The sequence below is a fragment of the Anabrus simplex genome, chromosome 12, assembly GCF_040414725.1.
Source record: "Anabrus simplex isolate iqAnaSimp1 chromosome 12, ASM4041472v1, whole genome shotgun sequence".
Taxonomy (NCBI): domain Eukaryota; kingdom Metazoa; phylum Arthropoda; class Insecta; order Orthoptera; family Tettigoniidae; genus Anabrus; species Anabrus simplex.
Window position 1 is genome coordinate 21349377 of NC_090276.1, and position 18099 is coordinate 21367475.

General features: G+C 39.4%; 1 protein-coding gene across 1 annotated transcript in view; it reads right to left on the reverse strand.

Annotated features, from left to right (window-relative positions):
- LOC136884107 (A-type potassium channel modulatory protein KCNIP2-like) overlaps positions 1–18099 on the reverse strand; it is a 195869-nt gene that overhangs the window by 149991 nt on the left and 27779 nt on the right. Inside the window, exon 3 of the mRNA XM_068229791.1 lies at positions 14092–14161. Within this exon, the coding sequence (XP_068085892.1) occupies positions 14092–14161 (70 nt within the window). The remainder of the gene's footprint in view (positions 1–14091; positions 14162–18099) is intronic.

The window sequence follows — 18099 nt, forward strand, 5'->3', positions numbered from 1 at the left end:
TGAGAATTTGTTTTCTGTGGTTTCCCATTTTTTACTTCCACCGAAAAGCGGGGACAATTTCCGAGTTCAATGCTAATTCCTTTCATCGCCTTACCCAATTTAATTTACCATCATTAATTTCATCTTCATTGGTTCTTCAACTGAGGTTGGTGTCAGGAAAGGCATCTGGCCGTAAAACATAAAATTAAATTTCATCTCACCTTAAACGACCCCGTAGCTAGAATAAGTGGTAGACATACGTTGTTATATACCTTTCTTAGGCAGAATTTCTCTTGCTAGAGTTATTTTGGAATCTGTGAGAAACGTAATAATCGGCAATTTACCCCTAGAACGGTAAAAATATATGAAACATTACAGTATGGAAAATATAGTTTGTAAAATTTTCATATGCACAGTTTTTCGTCATAGCTAATATGAAATAAGAAATTCGACACTTTCAACTTTGCCCCCTTAATTTTGTTTCGACACTATACTAATAAAATAATATACAGTTGGTCATTTTGTGTACTTTATTTTGGTGTCAACGAACCCCTATGTCATGCCAATGAGGTGTGTCAATTATTACCTCTATACCTCTAATATAACATGAAGTATTGCCTCGTCAAATGTTAACGGACTTTTGGGTCACCTTGTATAACCCATTTCAGAATTCGGCTATTCTTGAAATGAAATACCGAATTTTGAAATGTAACAAAGAAACAACCGATAGAAATTGAAATAAAGACAGACTTTAAAATTTTATTTCTTTAGATAATGGAGCAGAGTCTAGTTTGTCCGGAGATCATAATTGGATGTTCATTGTGCACTGGACCATTACTACCTCGCCTCTCTTTTACATGTAGTTTACTTAAACCTATGATGGTGCTCTAATCATGCGACCTAAATACTCCCTCTTCCCAAAGGATTGCAGCACACAGGACAAAACACAACCAGTTCCAGTTGGTCGATTAGTGCAGTCATGCAGACACCTCTCACAATCCCAATGGACATGTCTGAGCACTCCGGGTACACAGTTAACAACAGTCATGCCCCTGTGATTTGCAAGGTCTAGGCAACACTTATTGCATACATGTATTCAGGAGCACTCTGTTTGTACACTAAAGGATCAGCCGGTCTAACCTACAATGTTGGCTGTCAGATGTGCAATGAAGCAAACACTTTGGATTCTACTGTATAAGGAGTTTTGGGACCCGATGCATATTTCATATTTGATACAAGATGTTTATAGATTTACACTGACATAAGGGTGTTCGGCTTGAATGTGTAATTAAAAAAAATGAATATCTTGAGAAGTAATAGAGATAAGCGGTTTGTTTCTACAAGTAGAGAAGCTCTGAGTGTCATATATATCAAATACATCTCGATATGCGCATAATTAATGGCGCGACAATCATCAAAACTGTATTCCACCTCTCTCTCTCTATATGTTTTTTTTTGCATTGCAAATGTAGCATTTACGATAGGTGTTGGAACGTGAAAACTGTATATAATGTGTGGATGTTTAATTAAGTAAGTATCCCAACATACAGCTGGCCTGCGAGATAAGTGTCCCATCTGTGTCTCTTGTTTGAAGCTTAACAGCTCAGACGGCTGCGCAAAACCCCACGCGTCGCGTTGGCTGTCTGTTTGCCTTGTACAACGTCGTTTTCGGCTGAAGTATCAACTTCGACTAAGTGACGATGTTCCTCGCGAAGATATCAATAAGGAATTGACACAGACGCCTTCGGGAAGCTGGAATATCGCTTTCGATATCGCGCCACAACGCCAAGCACGCTGACGGCAGGAGGAGTGCAATATAGATTCGGCGTCTGTCGCACCACTAATGATGCGCATATCGAGGTTTAATAGATATGCAAAGAATCTTATCTAAGCCACTTCTATACTGTCACAAGGCATAAATAAAACTCAGACTTCGATGGAGACTACATTTTACTTTTGAGTACGACAAGAGACAGATGAAAAAGTACTACATTCTTCACGAAATAGTTTCCCCATCCGTCCGTCCGTCCGTCCGTCTCCTTTCTCACAAGTCTTCCCGTCCCAAACGTTGCAACAATTTCGTAACGTTACTGTTTTTTTCGGATATCACCCAGAACAAATCGAGCTGCTTTTCATTGGATTTATTCCAGTTCTTGAATCAAGTAATCCAGGTGAGGGTTCCATACAATGGAACCGTACTCTGGTTGGGGTCTTACCAGAGACTTATGTGACCTCTCCTTTACATCCTTACTACAACGCCCCAATAGCCTCATAACCATGTGCAGAGATATGTACCTTTCATTTTAATCCCATTTATCTTATTAACCTAATGAAGAATTAAGAGAAAATGCCGTTTGATAGAGAGAGAAATTTAACCGACCGCGAATGAACGGGATGAAATAAAGAAGAAGTTGACTTTCCGTCACATTGACTCAGTGTGGTTTTATGGCGTCGATGAGATTAGACAAGGCTGGGACTGGAAATGAAGTGTCTGTGGCATTAACTAAGGTACATCCCGAGCATTTTCATTGTGTGGAAATGGGAAACCAGGGAAATCCACCTTCAGGGCAGTTAACAGTGCGGTTCGAACCCACTGTCTCTACAAAGCAACGTATTTTGTCTTGTACCTTTTCATAAGGTAAAGTAAGGGTGTATTCTGCCCGAAGGCAGGTTCGCACTTCCGCAGATGTGTGTCTAAGCCAGTGTGGCCAGTTCTTTTCCGCTCCTCCATTCCCTTACCACCAAGAACAGCGCATGGCAAGCCATCCAATTCTTGACCACGGCCAATGTTGCTTAACTTCGGAGATCTCACGGGATCCGGTGTTTCAACACGGGTACGGCCGATGGCCATTTTCATAAATACATATTTAATGAAATTATTTTTCATTACCGTTACCAGTGATATCGCGAAGGCTCGGAAGGCACGCGGCACACCTGTTGAAAACCACTGGTCTAAAGGGTTAAGTGACGGACTGCTGCGGTGCACAATCTGTATTGATCCGAGCTCGAACAGTAAGAGCGGAGTAATAAACTTACTTTAATTAGAGGTCTCAAAAGAGGAAAATAAAGGTTCATAATTAATGAGTCTTCACCCTTAAAATTCTTACTTAATTAAGAAACAATCTTAATAACGTTATGGGTGGTGGTGCAAATTTTGATAATTTAGGAAAGAGGAAGTTCCGTCCATCGATCTTAAGAGTATATTGCAGAGTCTGAGTTATTAAAACAAGGTCTTAACATTTTCTCCTCCAGATCCATTTCACCGGCCATTGTTGCAAGGCCCTGGATTAGATTCCCGGTTCGGTCGTAGATTTTAACTTTCATTGGTTATTTCCTCTGGTTCGAAGGGTAGGTGTTTGTGCTATTTTCATCATTAGAATTCAGCTTATGTAGTGCCACATTCTCAGAAACGCGCAGGTTTGCCCATACAGCGTCAATTCGGCAGATATGCACCAGGCCTCACAGCGAATATTTGTGAAGATACACTATATTTATTGGTACGAATAAGTTATTTTAAAATTATTTTGTTCGTAACTCTACCTGTTACCTCGATCTCCCAATCGAGTCTAACTCTGCTTCATACAGACTAATTCTTCTGGTATTTCTTTGTTGTTGTTCGAGGTGTTGATTATAGTCGACTATCGTTCGAGATTTGGAAAGGCGAAAGTGGTAAAGAGAGAAGACCTTCAGAAGGGAGGAAAGGAAAAGAAAGGTTTAACGAAGCTGAAGGATGTAGCATGAACTGGAACGGTTGGCAAAGAGAGAGGACGCACCACTGACCACTTCACTGTGAAAAGTTATAATTTTCAAGTGTTCAGCTCTATGGCTAAATGGTTACAATGCTGATGTTTGGTCACAGGGGCCCCGGATTCGATTCCTGGCAGGGTCGGGAATTTTAACCATAATTGGTTAATTCCCCTGGAATGAAGACTTGGTGTATATGTCGTCTTCATAAATCATTTCATCCTCATCACGACGCGCAGGTCGCCTATGGCGTCACATCAAAAGACATGCACCAGACCTCTCCGGAGGCCACACACCATTATTTTATTCTCAAGTATTAAAGAGTATAAACAGAATTTAAACATAGATGTTTCTAAACAATTTTCGTGAATTTATACTAAAATTAACGTGATTTGATAAAATCTGTCAATGTTCTTTCGAGAACGAAACATGTATGTAACAATGTCTTTTTACAGGTATATTATAATTAGATCCCAGATATATAGGCAGTAACAGGCTAGAATGTAAACTAATTTGGTTATTGAAGAAGTATCGTGTACCCGCTCCAGCATTGTGTAGCGAGAGTAATGTAAATTCTAGGGATTCTGATGGGACTGTTTATGCAAATCGCATAGCATGACCGTTGTGCATGATGCCTACAGTATACTTGTTACCCGCTTCAGTATGTTTACATTCTAACCTAATACTGCCTAATACTGCCTAAAATTCCTCGTTCATAGCGTTATACGCGTTATAATTAGTACTTTCGACAGAACGAACTGCATTAAATTTACATTAAGGCGACACTCCGGAGTAAAAATCGATATTTTGGTCATTTTGGTGAAATTTTTTAATGTCTGAAATTGAAAAGATTGAGTTTCGTTTTTTCTTGTCACGATGTTATTCCGCTGAATTCAAACAATTTATCACTGTCATATTGCTTTGTTTACCAATTGTAATTTTACATTTAAATCCCATTTTCTCTTATAATATTCAGCCAAATATAACAAAATTTGTATGGTATATGGATCACAGCTATATTAAGAAACCTGCGTACGGAACTTTTGATTGCAGAATATACTCAAGTAGTAGGGATTTTTAAGTCCAAAATTTTATAACGTAAAAATTACAGAATCTTTAGTACGATATATATTATACAAATTATGTACAGAAAAATCGATACGTAGTGCTTTTGAAAGAAGTATTATCTACCTAATTACTTGACTAAATAAGTGTGTGTAAGAGTTACGGTAGATGTATAAGTGAGGGATGAAGGGGTAGCGTTACTGTAATGAGGGGCCGGAGGTGTCGTTCCATGGGGGGGGGGTCTTTTTTTTTCCTTGACGCCACTTGGTCTGTCGTACACGACGTCACAGTTGTCAAACAGAAATCATTATTAACTGTTGAACCAACAGCCTCCTGACCTTGAAAGCAAGTAAATTTTTCATTCTCTTAAGTGAGTGAAGGGGGAAGGATTAGTACAAAGACGCTTTATCAACAAGAACATATAACAATACATGCATACATTTCCAGAAAAGTACGTACGGTTATAGTAATGTAACCTACCAAACTTATTCGATTGTTAAGGGTTAAGAAATTTTGTTGAGACATAGACCTGTATAAGGCATTGTACATCAGTAGTGGAGTTAGACTGCTGAACATCTCCCTGTCAAAGCATTTCTCGTAGAAATGCCTGCAAGGCATTCTCATCCAAGGAAGGAGTTTCAAGTCTCCGCCTCTATACATCTTACCTCAGACTCTCATATGTCTCTCTCTTCTCAAAGTCGGCAAAGACAATATAAAGGAAGGATACGAGACGCACTACCAGAGTCTACAATTCCCGTTTGCTTTTCTTGTACATGCGTGTTTTATTTCCAAAGTCGTTCGCTTTTTACTCTCTTTCTCCTTTCCTCCTTCGGTCCAATCGCCCCGGATGGAGAAGGTTTGTTTGAAAAAGAAAAACAAAAGAGAATTTGTATACAGCTTGAGTCAATAGAAATCAACTACCGTTCGAGGGGCGGGAAGGAGAAAGAGGTAAGGAGAGGAGACCTTCATAAAGGCGGGAGAGAGGAGAGATTGAACGATACTAGACGATGAGGTATGGACTGGAAGGGACGTAATTAAAGACTAAGCAGTTAGCTACGTTATTGCTTTTATCAAAATTAGGAGAGATTATAAGGCAGCGGATGTAGTGAAGGCGCTAAAGTTAATTTACAAAATAATACATTCGCAAATTGATAATTCTGATTTCCTTTCCCTCTCGAATATGCCATGCCTAAATTCAAGATTTTATTTAACATTTTTATATAAAAAACAGAATATCTGCCCATTAAAATTCGCCAATATAACCGTGCATCTAAGAAGAATAATGCTCTTTGTTTCAGTAAAAACATCACAACATTTAAAATAATCCACGGCTAGCGTTGACAAATTTTACTATTTGCTTTACGTCGCACTGACACAGAGTCCTTATGGCGACGACGGGATAGGAAAGGGCAAGGAGTGTTAAGGAAGCACCCGTGGCCGTAATTAAAGTATAGCCCCAGCATTTGCCTGGTGTGAAAATGGGAAGCCACGGAAAACCATCTTCAGGGCTTCCGATAGTGGGGTTCGAATCCACTATCCTCCGAATGCAAGCTCACAGATGCACACCTCTAACAGCACGGCCAATTCGCTTGGTGTTATTATTATTATTATTATTATTATTATTATTATTATTATTATTATTATTATGATTATTATATTAAACTATTTTGGAACAATTACTTGTAAACTGAAACACATAATCGCAGGACGGATTAGATTAATTATATTATATTATATTAGAGCCGGGGTGCGTAGCTCAGGAGATAGACCGCTGGCCTTCTGAGCTCAACTTGGCAGGATCGATCCTGGCTCACTCCGGTGGTATATGAAGGTACTCAAATACATCAGCCTCGCATGGGTAGATTTATTGGCACATTAAAGAACTTCTGAAAGACAAAATTTCAGCATCTCGGCGTCTTCGAAAACCGTGAAAGTAGTTAGTGGGGCGTATAATCAATAACATTATTATTATTATTATTATTATTATTATTATTATTATTATTATTATTATTATTATTATTATTATTATTATTGTACCGGGCGGTACACCTCTACACCGTTTATTTAAAAGTTGCGCCAGTTGAAACTCCTCTTCTGGAGGAAGGTTGAACTTTATCTACTCTATTAATTCTCTACTTTCTCAGAAGATGTCACCACGTGGAAAATTTTGAGTTTTTGAACTGTGTCACTTTTGATGTGTTTTTGTTTCGCTTGAAGTAAGAAGTGTGAACTTTCTCTTCTAGAGGACACTACTGAAGATCAACCATAGCGCACCCTAGTGCGGAGTCAAAGAACTATTTTGTTGGAGAAAATTTTATTTCAAAAGTTTGTTTCTTGTTAAATTTCTTTCTGTTATTGTTTAAGTTGGCTGTATACCCCTCTTTTTCCCCTTGTTTTAGATTTATCCAATCCCGAATTTCTTTTAGTAATTTCTGACCAATCTGGTGTATCTTCCCCCAACTTGTATCTGTTGCGGGGTCCTATCCAATAAAAACATTGTGGGCGGGTGTTTTCATTCCCCTAACGCCTAGAAACTTCCGCGAGAGTATATAAACTGCTGATTTTAGGGTCTCCGGGCCACTTCTGTTCCATCTTTCAGTGTATTAAGTACATAGCAGGAGGCGGGAAGCGCCTCTTTCCTCGGCGGCGGTCAACAATAAGGTAATGGCCGATTAATAAATTCTTTCTTTTCTTGCTCAGCAGTTTAACTTTCGGGGCGGGTTCTAAGCGTTCAACCATGTAACCTTTTCCTAAAATGTAAAAACAACTGGTATCTATTCTATTTTAAAACGACATATCGGGATAGAGAGTGCTTAACCCTCTCGAGCTCCCACTCACATCGTCTTGAGGTGAACTTATTCTCTCAACCAATTCTTCCGTAATGTAATGTAAATTGCTATTAAGTCACCTCTGTAGTATGGGATTAGCCCTTGTAATAACGGCCTAGTGCCAAAGTAGGTTTTAAAATCAAAGTGTATTAGGAGTGCAAGTTCGCCTCCTCTCAAATTGTTTTAGAGGTCATTCAATTAACCTGCTTTTCATTTAATAGACCTCAGTAGATTGGGTATTTTACCCCTGTGTCTATTGTCCGTTGAGGACAACTTGAAGGTGGAGTTTGGTGTGGCCTAGGAGAGGCTTAAATTAAAGAGCGTGTGGCTCTTTTGGAAACGGAGTGTTGTATGCCTCGAGGAGGCTTTACTGTGTAATTTGGAGCAAGTGCTCCAGGGTTTGATTGGGGTCTTCGGCCCCTTTGTTAAAATTTGTATATCGGAAAGTTGGGCTAGTTGCTCAAAAATTGTGAACTCAGGGCTCGAAGCCCAAACTCTGTAATCCCTGTAATTGTACATTTCAAATTGTGTTTCGGCTACTAAGTACCTGTTCTTTGTTATTACTTAATATTGAAAAGGAAATATAACCTTGTTAACTTTTACATTAACTTTGATTCCGTAGTTTGAGACCCATTCACGCCCGCACCTTCTTACACCTCTACCTACCACCAAAACGCGGTAACAATTATTATTATTATTATTATTGTTAGATTAGATTTAATTACGTTAGACTAGATAATATTAAGCAACAATTAATTGTTATTTTAATTTATATCACAAGGAAAGCTGCCCTAATTGGAATGACAATCCTATGGCATGCAATAAATTACATTAATTTTCCGGAACCCCTATCTTACAAGGGAACTGATGTGGTTGGACCACATATTTTGCAAGGAAACATAGTAGGATAATCAATGAAGACATCGCGAACTTAATGGTAACACTCATTCAGCTATAAATCAATATTTATGTTCTTAAGTGGGACATTAACTGGAAGAAGTACGGAATTTTCTCCTTTTTATGTTATTTTATTTCGAAGGGTATAATGCATCTCTGTATGAGATTTCAGAAGAAAATCTTAATTTTTAATGTTGTTTTATGCAATTGAATCTGTACACTGAGCACCTGAGTGCATCGACAGTGTTAGTGTACTTACTTTGCAGGTCATTTGTTTTATACATTATCTGACAAATTCGTTTTTCACAAATACAACGTACCTCTCCCCTGTAACCATTTGCTCTATTAACTTAATTTTATTCTGAACGTATTTTATGTCCTTTCAAACAATCTGGATCATTTTTAATGCCAAGGATTTGTTTAAATTTTCTATATAAAATTGTTTTAATGTTAGAAATTGGCGTAAATTTAAATATGAATAATGAAAATTAAGGTCATTCGAAAAGAGAACAAATACAGAAGCTGAGGACACTGAGTTTGTTGGTTGGCTTGAGATGGTACATCGTTTTTGGTGAAGTGTTAAATATTTATAACAAATTATTGACAGTTACTAGCAACATACGATGAAAAGCAGACTATTTGTGCACATCATTTGAAAGATTGCTTAAGTAATGTCATATTTTTTGTTTAGACTGCCCGATAACATAATTTGTTATGATTTTTTGGTAAATTGATAATAATAATAATAATGATGATAATTATCGTATGGCATTTACAAGCATACTATGCAAACATATTCAGTGAAGATACAAGTCAAAATAGAGGAAATAATTAAACTAGAAAGTCAAGCTTCGAAAACCAGTCCACTGCAGTTAGTGTAAATTCATGTAGAGCCCGTAAACCGTCCTTAAATGCTGACACTAAACAGCTCTCAACAACATGAAGCAATGTCTGCTTCATAACACTACACTCACACGCATCAGTTCCACAATATCCCAATTTTTTCATCATATATCGGCACCTGCCGTGGTCTGTTCTGAAACGGTAGAGTTTTGACCACTCATGTCAAGCAAGATCGAAACCTGGCACTTTCTTAGTTGAGTCTTTAATCAGATAGGCGTTAGTGGGTGGACATTGTTCCCATCGCTGTCTCCGTTCTGCTGTTATACTGCATTTTCATGGGAGTGTAGATCAGCCCAGAGTAGATTCCGGGATTTTAACCTCATCACAGTTTCATCTCGTAAGGCATTGAACAAGAGTGAGTTTCTGTGTGCTAAGTTCTTCTTGAGCAACTCTACTTTCGCTGCTTTTCTCCTCAGATATGGAAGAGCAATGTTTGCTAAAACAGGCACCCGCTGAGTAGGAGTGGACATCACTCTACCAGTAACAACTCTCATGACTTCATTGAGCTGTACGTCAATCTTGCTTGAATGTACGCTGTTTTCCCCACACAGGAGCACGGAAGGCGCCTCCCCGAAGAGTGCTAGATAAGGTGTTCGGGCTTTCACTGGGCAACGGTGGTATACCGGCTGATTATTTTCACGAAAGCACTGCTACACAGCAACAAGACTATGTCCACTAAAAGTCCTTTTCATGACCAACCAGAACACATGTTGATCAGACTGGTAACAATATCCGCATTTGTCACTTAAATATCGAATCAATATCACCACCAAAGAGTCAGTATCTCTCTTGTCTTATGCTGGAGAACAACGTAAATTTGATAGCACTACAAGAAACACACACCAGTGACAGTGAAAATCTCTTCAGCAGAGGAAAAATAGGTGATTACAATCTTGCTGGGGCAATCAATGATGTAAGTTGTGGGGTCGCAACTTACATCAGATCCCAGTTAACTGATTTTAAAGTTGTTTATGAAGACAGCTCAACCGATATCTTTGTCCTGGCAGTGGAATTCCTAATTAATATTATTTAACGCCGTTAAAAAACAATTTTTTGCTGTAATTTTAAATGAAACTTGGTAGGTTGCTCAGATAAGGCGTCACTACACGACTACCGTTGTCACATGTAAAAGCCCAGGGGATTTAAGGCAGGAGAGTGTGGTGGCCAAGCCAATTCGGATAACTGTGGAATTGTGCATTTTCAGACCCATTTAATCATGAACTTCTTTCTTCTCTCTATATGAGGAAGGAGCATGACTAATGAGTGATTATGAACAGGAATTCAGTAGTGTCTTCGATTGTGCTAATGCATCTAGGACAACCGATGGGGAAGATATTGAGGATCAAACTAGACTTCGGGATTATCTTAGAAATATAATTTTACTTCATTTCATTGGCGAGCATGTTCACTAACTTGTGCCTTGTTTGCAGACTTCTATTTATAATCGTTTCAGAGAAAGCTTTTGGGCTTTTGCCGAGGCAGGGAAACAAAGTGAAATTACGAGGAAGTATTCCTTACGAACAATCGGAATTTTCTTCCGAAGGCGTAGACCAAAGTTCTGTGCGAAACGTAAAGAATTCCACCTTGTTTTCACAAAGAAAAGTCCAAAAGCTTGTATCATGTCTACAAATACGGGTCGTGAAGGCATCAATGTAAACAAGATGAATATTTGTTTATATTAAAAACCACTTTCGAAAAATGTGCATTTAAATATAAAGCTAGTATAAGTAGTTATATAGTTATATGGTCAGATGTTTTGTACAATATAATTGGTTATAATATGTAATACTCGGGTAGAGGGTTTTATGCGTTGAAGCCATTTTCGATACCAAAGCTCTTAAGGAATAGACTGGATACACGTTAAATATGAAACTTAGAAGAGCAAGGTATAGCAGACTGGACACACGAGAACCATCCAACTTAGAACAGAAAGGAATATGGACAAGCCTCATACAGAGGTACAGGGCTAAACTCTTCGTTATTACTTCCCTGCATTTACCCGTATGATACAATCTCGCGATGTAACACTTATCCGCAAAATTAACCTCAGTCCCAAATTATGAGCCTGAAGGGTCGTGTAGGTAGTTATAAAGTGTGATCAAAACGTTTCCGTTTGAGGGCGTTGCTGCAGCCGACATGTAATGTAGCGCGACTCCGATGCGGGTATATAGGCACGGACTTGTAGGAAAAGAGATTAGTGTGGCTGTTGTGTCGTGCCGAGGTACGTGTGTTAAAGGCGGCCACGTGCACTATGGCCACGTTATTACTAAATGCGTCCAAACAGGACCAACGTGTTGTTATTCTAATATTGGCTGCCGAAGGACAAACACCGGTGGACATTCCTAGGAGAATGAAGACTGTGTATAGGGAAATATTTCTGTTGAAAACCTCCCCAGCGACAGAAGACGCTGGTCGATATGGGAGGCCAGCCTCATCCATTGCGCACAGCAACAAGCGGGGCGTGGATGAGGCGATTAGGGCGGACTGGCGCATAACCACGATTATCACGCGTTAGGTCCCCTCAAAAAGGCCTTGAAGGGTCTAAGCTTCCTATCGGACGAGGATGTCCAGAAGGCGGTTACGGACACGGTGTTTCACCACTCGGGGATCTTCTAACTGGTGCGTCTATGGGACGAGTGTCTCAGTGCTCACGGCGATTTTTACCTGTTTGGACTGTACGACCGTCGAACGGATACTTTTTGATCGCACCTTGTACATGTCAAGGATTTCACATAACTGGTCATAATATGTGATATACTGTAGAAGGTTTTGTTTGTTAACGTCATTTTTGTAGCAAGGAATATCTGTGTTGATTACTTGCTTCAATCGTATATAGCATGGTTTTCCATTCCTCTTCGTTTCTTGATTCTTAAACGTTGTTTTTATTACACATTTGCTTCACTATTTCTTCTTGATTATAGAGACTTTGTTTTAGTTGTATATTAGAAAGTCTGATCTGAATCTTTCACCACAAATTCATCATTAGGGGTAATCTTAACTAGGTGCTTAGTAGTAGAAAAGTAGAAACTGTTGTTCGTTCATGAGATTGTACGACATCCGTGTGTGTGAAACGTAATATTGTTTTTCTACGGCACTGGATTAATTAATTCCTAGTTTAAAAAGTTGTAAAAAGTTAAAGAATCGCTATCAATAATTCGCAATCATTACAAAAAGTTACCAATCTGCAGAAAAACGTATGTAATAAATATGATATTGATATTTGTGATGATTTTCATGTGTTTGATGCTATTAAGTACATTTTATTACCACAATAGTTCATGTGTATTATTTAATTACCTCAAACGTTTGCAAATACATCCGCGAGGACATTAATGTACAACATGATACAATACTGACAGAGCCCGCGGGTAAATGATAGTAATTTATATAAATATAATTTTGTTCAGGAGATTTCAAGGAATGTTTTGCAGTTAAAAAACAAATAATTCACTTATGGATCTCTACACACTTCTCTAGTCTCTTAAGAGATACAATATTCTAAATGAATATGTAAGGTTCAGTAATTATTAATTTTTTGGCGTGTCCTATAGAATGCACTTTGTACTGTATATCGTGATGTGGGTTGAGAGTCATTCATTTCTTGCTCGGTAGAGGTGTATAAAAGCAGTCAGTTTAATATCGAATAGAGTTTGACGAGCAAAATCGATTGAAGCACCCATGCGAAAGACGGGGCTTTCTGGTTTGAGTCCCGGGAGTGCTCACATTTTCAGCCCACCTCTCGTAGAAGGACTATTTTAGGAACAGAAGATATCTTCTAGGAGTGATTTCAAAGTTCCAAATGACCGTCTAGCCGTCCGGATCCTTGCATGAACGGTCAACAGGCTGGTATTCGATTCAGAAGATCCCGGGTTCGATTCCCGGCAGGAACGAAGATTTTAATTGCGTGTAGTTTATTTATCAGACTCGGAAAATGGGTATTTGTGTTTGAATACATTTCTCTCCATCTACACACAATATATCACCCTACCAACCTCTACAGAAACACGTTGTAGTGAATACATTCCTCCACATATGGTTGGCGTCAAAAAGGGCATCCGGACGTAAAACTTGCGAAATCCACAAACCGTTCTGACCCCCAAAATGGGAAAATGGCAAAGAAGAAGAAGAAAATAATAATTATCTTCGGTCTGGTCTTCGTACATCTCAGATCCTGATTTTTAGGTTGTATTGAGTTAGAATGCAATCTTATTGAAGCGAGTAACAAGTATAGTCTATCCTGTAAAACGGTCATGCTATGAGTTTTCCATAACCCTTAGGGTACTGTTTGTCAGAACCACTAGAATTTTTCTGTCGCTATATTATGGAAGAGGGGGCGAGAGTACACTTCCTAATAACCATTTTTTTTCTGCATTCTTAAAAATTACTACCTAAAAATCAACCATCTACTGATTACGTGATTGGTGAATATGGTATAAGAATTTAAAACAAATGAGTCTAGTCCTAGGTAAAACGGTGAAATTTGAGTGAAGTCAAATCATGTATTAGGCTATTGAAAAACATCTTATGACAGTGAAATATAAATATGAAAAAGTTTCGAAAATATTTTTAAGAGTTAGGTAATGTCTCTTCATTCAAGAGGCAATTAACTTCCGTCTGTAAAGTCTTTGTAGTTTAAAAAGCGTTTAGAGTATTGAATTAAATGGGCCACACTTACCTCCTTGAGGGAAGAACTGAGAAAATATGTGCTTGAAAGAGTCTTCGTCCACCATGCCCGTTGGACATTCCTGTAAGAAAAACGCATTGTCAATTAATTTGATTCTTCATCCTTTATATCATTCACCTTATTATAACAAAGTGAATATTCTACACCAGGGCCTCTCAAAGTCCCAAAATCTCACGCGTGTAAACAGCGGTGCAGAATTCCACCTTATTATAACAAAGTGAATATTCTACACCAGGGCCTCTCAAAGTCCCAAAATCTCACGCGTGTAAACAGCGGTGCAGAATTCCTGTGCACAGTGCATCGGTCCCTCTCAGCTCGGCTCGGACCAACGCTTCGTCTCTGGGCTACTCGGCTAAGCTCGGCTCAACTCGGCTCAACTCAGCTCGGATTCGGAGCACTACAGAGCAAGTGAGGAAGAGGGAGACAGGGGGAGCGAGCGAGACAAGCGTGGGGAAAGAGAGAGACAGCGCTATTGCTCCAAATCGAGGAGTGGGGGGGTCTGCACTCTGGTCAACCAAGCGAAGTCGTCTCTTGCACCGTACACAGTGCATGCACCAGGCGCATGCACCCTGAGAGGCCCTGTTCTACACTAACAGTATATCCTTAAATATAGAATACAGGGTGACCCAAAATTCCGTTAACATTGACGAGGCAATACTTCACGGAATATTGGAGGTAGGGTGATAATAGTTGACACACACGATTGGTATGACATGGGATTTTAATGACACCATGAAAAAGTATTAAAGCTTCACTAACAGTGCATTTTCTGGTAACGTCAACATGCCGCGATTGCAGGCACATCTGACGCCCTCTCTCATGACAGCTCATTTTATATCGTTCACTGGTCTCATGCGGCATTACTGACGTGTTGCTGTCCAGCGCCATCTTTTGGCCTGTTTGTGCATTCGTTTTTAGTGTCAATAAAACTCCATGTCATGCAAATATTTGTTCCAATTATTACTTCTCTATCTACAATAATCCTTGAAGTATAGCCTCGTTAAATATTAACGAACTTTTCGGTCATCCTGTGTATTGATAATATAGTGGCAGAATGAATTACAGCACAATTAGGTATCTCTGTTATTTGTATCAAATTGTGATTAATTTGTTTTCTGAAGACTTTCAAACCAAAAATAAGTTAAGTATTATTTCTCAAGAATTTATTCGATGTTAGAAGAGCTTAGGAAACTCGAAAAACAAACATATAAAGTTCAAACATCACCCAATTCGTTGTGCATAATGTTTAACAGAGAGGCATTTTCCACAAAAATGCCGAGTGGAGAGAGAAAACATGTCAAAATTCCCTGTGGGGAAATCAAATGATCATAAATATGTCTTATATGTCATGGCCAGCCATCCATACCCTACATCACAGCCAGAACGGTAGCTAGATAGGCCTAACATTGTCTGGCCGTTCATCCATACCTTACGTCATTACCTGAACGGTTGCTAGGTAACATTGTCCATTCATCCATCCATACCTTACATCACAGCCTGCACGGTTGCTAGGTAACATTGTCTGGCCATCCATCCATATCTTAAATTACAGCTTGCACGTTTGCTAAGTAATATTGTCTGGCCATTCATCCATATCTTACGTCATTGCCTGCACGGTTGCTTGGTAACATTGTCTGGCCTTCCATCCATACCTTAAATTACAGCCTGCACGTTTGCTAGGTAACATTATCTGGCTTTCCATCCATACCTTACATCACATCCTGGGTGGTTGCTAGGTAACATTGTCTGGCCATCCATTCATCCATACTTTACATCATTGCCTGAACGGTTGCTAGGTAACATTGTCTGGCCATCAATCCAGACCTTACGTCATTGAACGGTTGCTAGATAACATTGTCTGGTCATCAATCGATATCTTACGTCACAGCCTGAACGGTTGCTAGATAACATTGTCTGGCCATCAATCCAGACCTTACGTCATTGTCTGAATGGTTGCTAAATAACATTGTCTGGCCATCAATCCATACCTTACGTCACAGTCTGAACGGTTGCTAGGTAACATTGTCTGGCTTTCCATCCATACCTGACATCACATCCTGAGTGGTTGCTAGGTAACATTGTCTGGCCATCAATCCATACCATACGTCACAGTCTGAACGGTTGCTAGGTAACATTGTCTGGCCATCAATCCATACCATACGTCACAGTCTGAACGGTTGCTAGGTAACATTGTCTGGCTTTCCATCCATACCTTACATCACATCCTGAGTGTTTGCTAGGTCACATTGTCTGGCCATTAATCCATATCTTACGTCATTGCCTGAAGGGTTGCGAGGTAACATTGTACGGCCATCCATCCATACCTTATATCACAGCCTGCACGGTTGCTAGGTTACCCTTCCGTTGCATTTCGTCACATGACACTATTTCCATACGCACACGACCTTGAGCTGTAAGATATTTATGTCAGAATGAGGCTTGAACACCATCCGATAGTTTTGCTGCTATTTAACTAGAAACATCCCCGCATCTGTTTGATATAGCAAGGAAAGCTTAAACTGCTCTTAACAGGCATTGGACCTATTACAGACTATACAGATTTACAAGCGGGACAAGGATTAATCTCACCACTCCGAATGCGATGCTCCCAATACAGACTATTCAGCACGTTGTATCTGAATGTAAGACAAAAGGGATATCAAAGAGACGTGTCCAATTTTCTGCTGGCAACACTTGAAGCCCTAGAGCGGATTAACACATTAGATCTGAGGCTATATACTCTCGCTGTCATGTGACAATATAAACATTTGTAAATATCTATACGAATTCAGATAGATAAATAATAATGTTTTAGATTATTTTATAATGAAATTAAAACATACAACCTGTTTTCCAGTCATTGACCGGGTCGGGGGTAGAAAGAATGAAGCCCCCATCTTGCGGCGAGGATAGGAATTGTGCCTACTGCCGAGGCCTGTCGCACTCTTCTGGGGCAATGATTAATGACTGACAGATGAAATGAAATGAAATTGCAGAGTGTTGCTGGAATAAAAGATGACAGGGAAACCGGAGTACTCGAAGAAAAACATGTCCCGCCTCCACTTTGTCCAGCACAAATCTCACGTGGAGTGACCGAGATTTGAACCACGGAACCAGCGGTGAGAGACCGACGCGCTGCCACCTGAGCAACGGAGGCTACAGATTATTTTATAAACGTCTATTTTTTCATTCAAATCAATCCCCATTGATCTGCATTTAGGGCAGTCACGTAGGTGGCAGATCCCGTATCTATTATTTACCTAGGTAAATGAAAATTTATAGAACGTCTCCCTTGATAAAATATTCCAATCCCTACCTCCTTTTGCCCTCTTAAATTCCAACTTTATATTCATATTGTAATCTTTCCTACTTTTAAAACCACCACTCCAATATCATTCCAACCCTTCTCTCCAATGACAGCTTGCAACATACTGCTTAGTAGAGCAGCTCGTCTCCTTACTCCCTAGTCTTCCTAGCCCAAACTTTGCAGCATTTTCGTAACAGTACTCCTTTGTTGGAAATAAACCAAATCTAACCGTGCTGTTCTTCTTTGGATTTTTGGCAGTTCTCGAATGAAGTAATCCTGATGAGGGTCCCATACACTGGAATAATACTCTAATTGGGGCTTTAGCAGGGACTTATATGCTTTCTCCTTTACATCTTTACTTGGATACAACAGCATTAGTGGTTTAACATTGATGAAAATTATGCATTTATACATAATTCTTTACTACAGAAAATGATCCTGAATAGGCTTGCCATAATATACAGTATAGTTGAACAAACGTATCGGGGCACATATATATCGTTTCAGTCAGGAGGATCAACTCTATTTTAGCCGGCTAGCCGGTTGTTGATAGAAAGTTCTCTCGTATCCGAAATATCTTCCAAACCAACAACTTCGGTCGAGTTTTTCTCGCACCCGCTTGATGGTCTTAACATTATACATTTCCTTGATACATGAGGAGGACTCCAGCGACTAAACCGACTGGTTTTTTG